At 29.2% G+C, this 4,133-nt stretch overlaps 1 protein-coding gene across 1 annotated transcript in view; it reads right to left on the minus strand.

Moving 5' to 3' along the window:
* Positions 1 to 2,091: 2,091 nt before the first annotated feature.
* LOC108755202 (mitochondrial-processing peptidase subunit beta) overlaps positions 2,092 to 4,133 on the minus strand; it is a 6,864-nt gene continuing 4,822 nt past the window's right edge. Inside the window, exons 4-7 of the mRNA XM_018498085.1 lie at positions 3,655 to 3,848; positions 3,419 to 3,588; positions 2,518 to 2,772; positions 2,092 to 2,378 (exon numbers count right to left, since the gene is read on the minus strand). Coding sequence (XP_018353587.1) covers positions 2,238 to 2,378; positions 2,518 to 2,772; positions 3,419 to 3,588; positions 3,655 to 3,848 — 760 coding nt within the window. The 3' untranslated portion in view covers positions 2,092 to 2,237. The remainder of the gene's footprint in view (positions 2,379 to 2,517; positions 2,773 to 3,418; positions 3,589 to 3,654; positions 3,849 to 4,133) is intronic.

A 4,133-nucleotide genomic window follows, 5' to 3' on the forward strand; every position in this document is an offset into this window, starting at 1 on the left:
GGTAAACCGGATGGGAAAAGACCATTGGGAAGACCAAGACGTAGATGGGAGGATAATATTAGAATGGACCTTAACGAAATGGGGTACGAGGGTCACAAATGGAGGGATCTGGCTCAGGGACGGGAACAGTGGCGGGATTTGGTATTTGCGGCAATGAGCTTTCGAGTTCCTGACGCCTAATAATAATAATAATAATAACGTTTCTTACTTACTAAAGAATAACGAGAATACTATAATATAAAAATAAAGAAAATAAAAAAAATGAAAAAACAAATATTTGTCAGCATAATAAACATAATTATTGAAGTCAAAAATTTTTAGAATCATGTCTTTTATACAAGAAATATAATATTAAATTAATAACAAAAAATCCAAATAAATCAAGGCGAATGAGAGTCAGCTTGGTAGTTAATACGCAATCTTAAATCTTTATTCCAGAAAATAGAATCTTTATTCCAAAAAATAGTACGTATTAAAAAATGATTATCCGATTGATTTAATTTTTAATACTAAATGTTAATATTAAATGTTTAAAAATGTTTAAAAATTCTCATTCATAAAGGTATAATAGATACAACAGAAAGAATCAAGTGAAGAAATCAAGAGGGATTGTATTTCTTTGTACTACCTTATATTTCAAAAATTTCAGACAAATTCAAAAGAATTAGTAAAACCTTTAACTAAATTAACTTTTACTAAATTAACTTTTACTATTAAATAAATTAAATAGTTTGATCAAGGGACATAAAGACATCCTCCCAAGAGAAAAGACAAAAAATGTATAAAATCTCATGTGTAAATCCTGCGATGTCTTATGTTGGACAGGAAGAAAACTTAAAACTAGATTGGTTGAGCATCGTAATCATAATCGGAATAATAACAACCAATCGGTGATCACAGAACATCGGATTGAATTTGAACATGACTTTGATTGGGAGAATGTCGCGATATTAGATGAAAAGCGTTTTTTTAACAAACGTTTAATATCTGAGTGCCTTCATATACTCATGCAACAAAATAGTCTCAATTTACGCTCAGATACAGAGAGCGTACATCAAACTTATATACAATTATTGAAAGACATTAAATAATTACAATTTGTCGGTTACAAATTATTGTTTATGTATTGACGTTGTTCTTTTTTCTTTTTATTTTCCTTGACCTGACATGTCTTACTTATTAAATGTATTAGTCATGTTTCGTTCGAGCTTGCGATCAACATGCTATTTTTAACTTGATACTCTTTAGTAATAATAAATTTTAATTGGTTTTGATTCAATGTCGAGACGAATTCCTTCTGTCTTGAGGTGAGTTACCAGTTTTATAATGTTAATTTGTGTAACTTGTTGGATAGAATGGTTTGGAAATATTTATAAGATAATTTAATGTTTCGAATAGATTACAATATCAATCTGTTAATTAATCTATTAATCTAATGATGATTTTTTCTTGGACATGAAGGAATTGATATTTTGAAATTGTATGTGAGGATGATTCCAAAATAAATTAAAACATACTATTTTTTGGAATAAAGATTTAAAATTGCATATTAACTATCACGCTGACTCTTATTCGCCCTGATTTTTTTGGATTTTTTGTTGTTGAATTTAAGTCCGTAAGAAGATTACATTATTACTATTAAATTAACAATCACTAATGATTGCGTATTTTTAATGTTAAATTAAAAAATGATTCTACAAGCTCTTGCATTAATATTTATTTTTTAAGTTAAATAATACTGAGAAACTATCTAAAATGTATTTTCAATTATGATTTATTTTCGTCAAACAATATACATTAATGAATATTTGCTTGATAAATGATAAAATAAAACTAGAATCATTGCACATAGAAATGCAATTTTTATATTCGATTAGAAATTATATTTATTACTATTTATCAATTCGCACGGATATTTTATCAGAAGCACATATATGCATATCGTAGTTTCATTTTATTTCTAATTAATATTAAAATTTCACTAACTGATGCTTAAAAATAGTTACACTCTCAACCAATACATAGCTCCACGAATATTATTATAATCTGGTAAATAAATGATAAAATAAAACTACGATTTCACATAGAAATACAAGTTTTATATTCGATTAGAAATTATATTTATTAATATTTATCAATTCGCACGGATATTTTATCAGAAGCACATATATGCATATCGTAGTTTCATTTTATTTCTAATTAATATTAAAATTTCACTAACTGATGCTTAAAAATAGTTACACTCTTAACCAATACATAGCTGCACGAATATTATTATAATCTGGTAAATTTTCAACAGGACCAACTGCTGCGACTACTGGACAGTGATCGAAAATGTATTTCATACCAACATTTTGAATAGTTTCAGCAGTTACGCTCTGAAATATAAATTATATATCACATGTTAAGATATATCTCAAACATTTTCATAAAAAGATTTTGTTACAAACCACATGTTTACTCTTTTTGTATTAAATATTTTGATACATTTTGATCTATACAATAAAAACTACATACATCTATCCTCATTTCGAGTTCATGGAGTGGAATACGGCGATTATAACAAAGCATCTGTCGGCCAATATCTTCACAAATGGCAGTAGTTCCATCCAACTGTAAAAACATGTTTGTTTTCAGAATATTCTTTGCACGTGCAACATCTTTTTCAGTAACTGCCGTGCACAGTTTCATCCATTCTTGTTGAATACAAAATAACATATCTTCACATTTCATGGGATCACAAACGAAATATATACCCCAAAGTCCTGTATCCTGCAAAATAAAAAAATAATGCATTCATTGATCCAATATGCATTAATTATTATAATCATGTTTTACATGAAAATTAGTAATATTTAGGCTTGATTTTTCATTTGCTGGTTAATTTATAATTAAACAACCTGATGTTTTATCCAATAAACTTCAATTATGGCTGCATTTGAAAACATCACCCGAGTGCCTATCGTTTTATCTTTGTTGTTCACTCAATGTTAAACAAGGATAAGAGAGGTATCCAGGTGATGTTCCGAATGCATCCTATAATGATGTAATAAGTCAAGTTCATTGGATGAAACATCAGTAGTTCTATTCAGTAACTTTTTACAGTAATTTTATTAGCTAGGGATATTGTTGCGCAAGTATTTTACATGGTGAAAAAACTGAGCAACACAGCAGCTGCGTTCGAAAACGTCACTCGGATATCTCCAATGTCTCGGATTCATCGTCTGTCCTTGTTCAACATTTAATGTTAAACAAGGACAAATAATAAATCCAAGGCATCCGAACGACGTTTCCAAACGCAACCATACTGATTGTATAAAGATGCCGAACTGTCGTTAAAAGTTATAGAATAGGTCTACAGGTTGTTTAACCATAAGTTAATCAGCAAATGAAAAACCAGACCTTATTTAACACATACTTTGTAACATGTGTTAAAACTCTGATAACTGTGGCACAAGCCTTGTTCTGCACAAGCTTTAGCTAAATTGCTTGCATTATTTACGCCTCCTCCTTGACTACGATCCCATCCTCCTATAAGAGTATTCGCGACCATAAGAGGAATGTTGTCTGCCTCAGCCCATCCAGCACCTAAATAATGCATTCATTGTTCTATAACATGTTACAATTTATCTGCAATATTAACAATGCTAATACCTTCAACTGCGATCGCAATATGGGCGAGAGGAATCGAATCATCACGAACTCTTATATCAGAACCAGTATAGCGACAAGCTTTAATATAATCTGGTATAACATCATATTCCGGTTCTGTCATTTTGCCGAAATACTTATCGGCAAGCTCGATTAATTGATTGTGATCTACACCGCCAGCGCCAGCCAATACAAATCTAAAAAAAAATTGAGATTTGAATTTTCTAATTACTAATAAATATTAAGGCTCCTGAGTGTAGATTTTTCTGAAATTTATAGAATAAGCTTATATCCTAATTATGTATGTGTGAATATATGTGCTTTAAAACTCAATACCCGGAGCGGGATTAAAAATCGAAATATTCCACTTAAAAAAAAAGTTGAAGCGTTTATTAATATATATATATTTTTTTTAACGCTTTAACTTTGTTTTTATATATATATACATTTTATATATATGCACATATATATAATATAATATA

This window comes from Trachymyrmex septentrionalis, unplaced genomic scaffold (genome assembly GCF_001594115.1).
Source record: "Trachymyrmex septentrionalis isolate Tsep2-gDNA-1 unplaced genomic scaffold, Tsep1.0 scaffold86, whole genome shotgun sequence".
NCBI lineage: Eukaryota > Metazoa > Arthropoda > Insecta > Hymenoptera > Formicidae > Trachymyrmex > Trachymyrmex septentrionalis.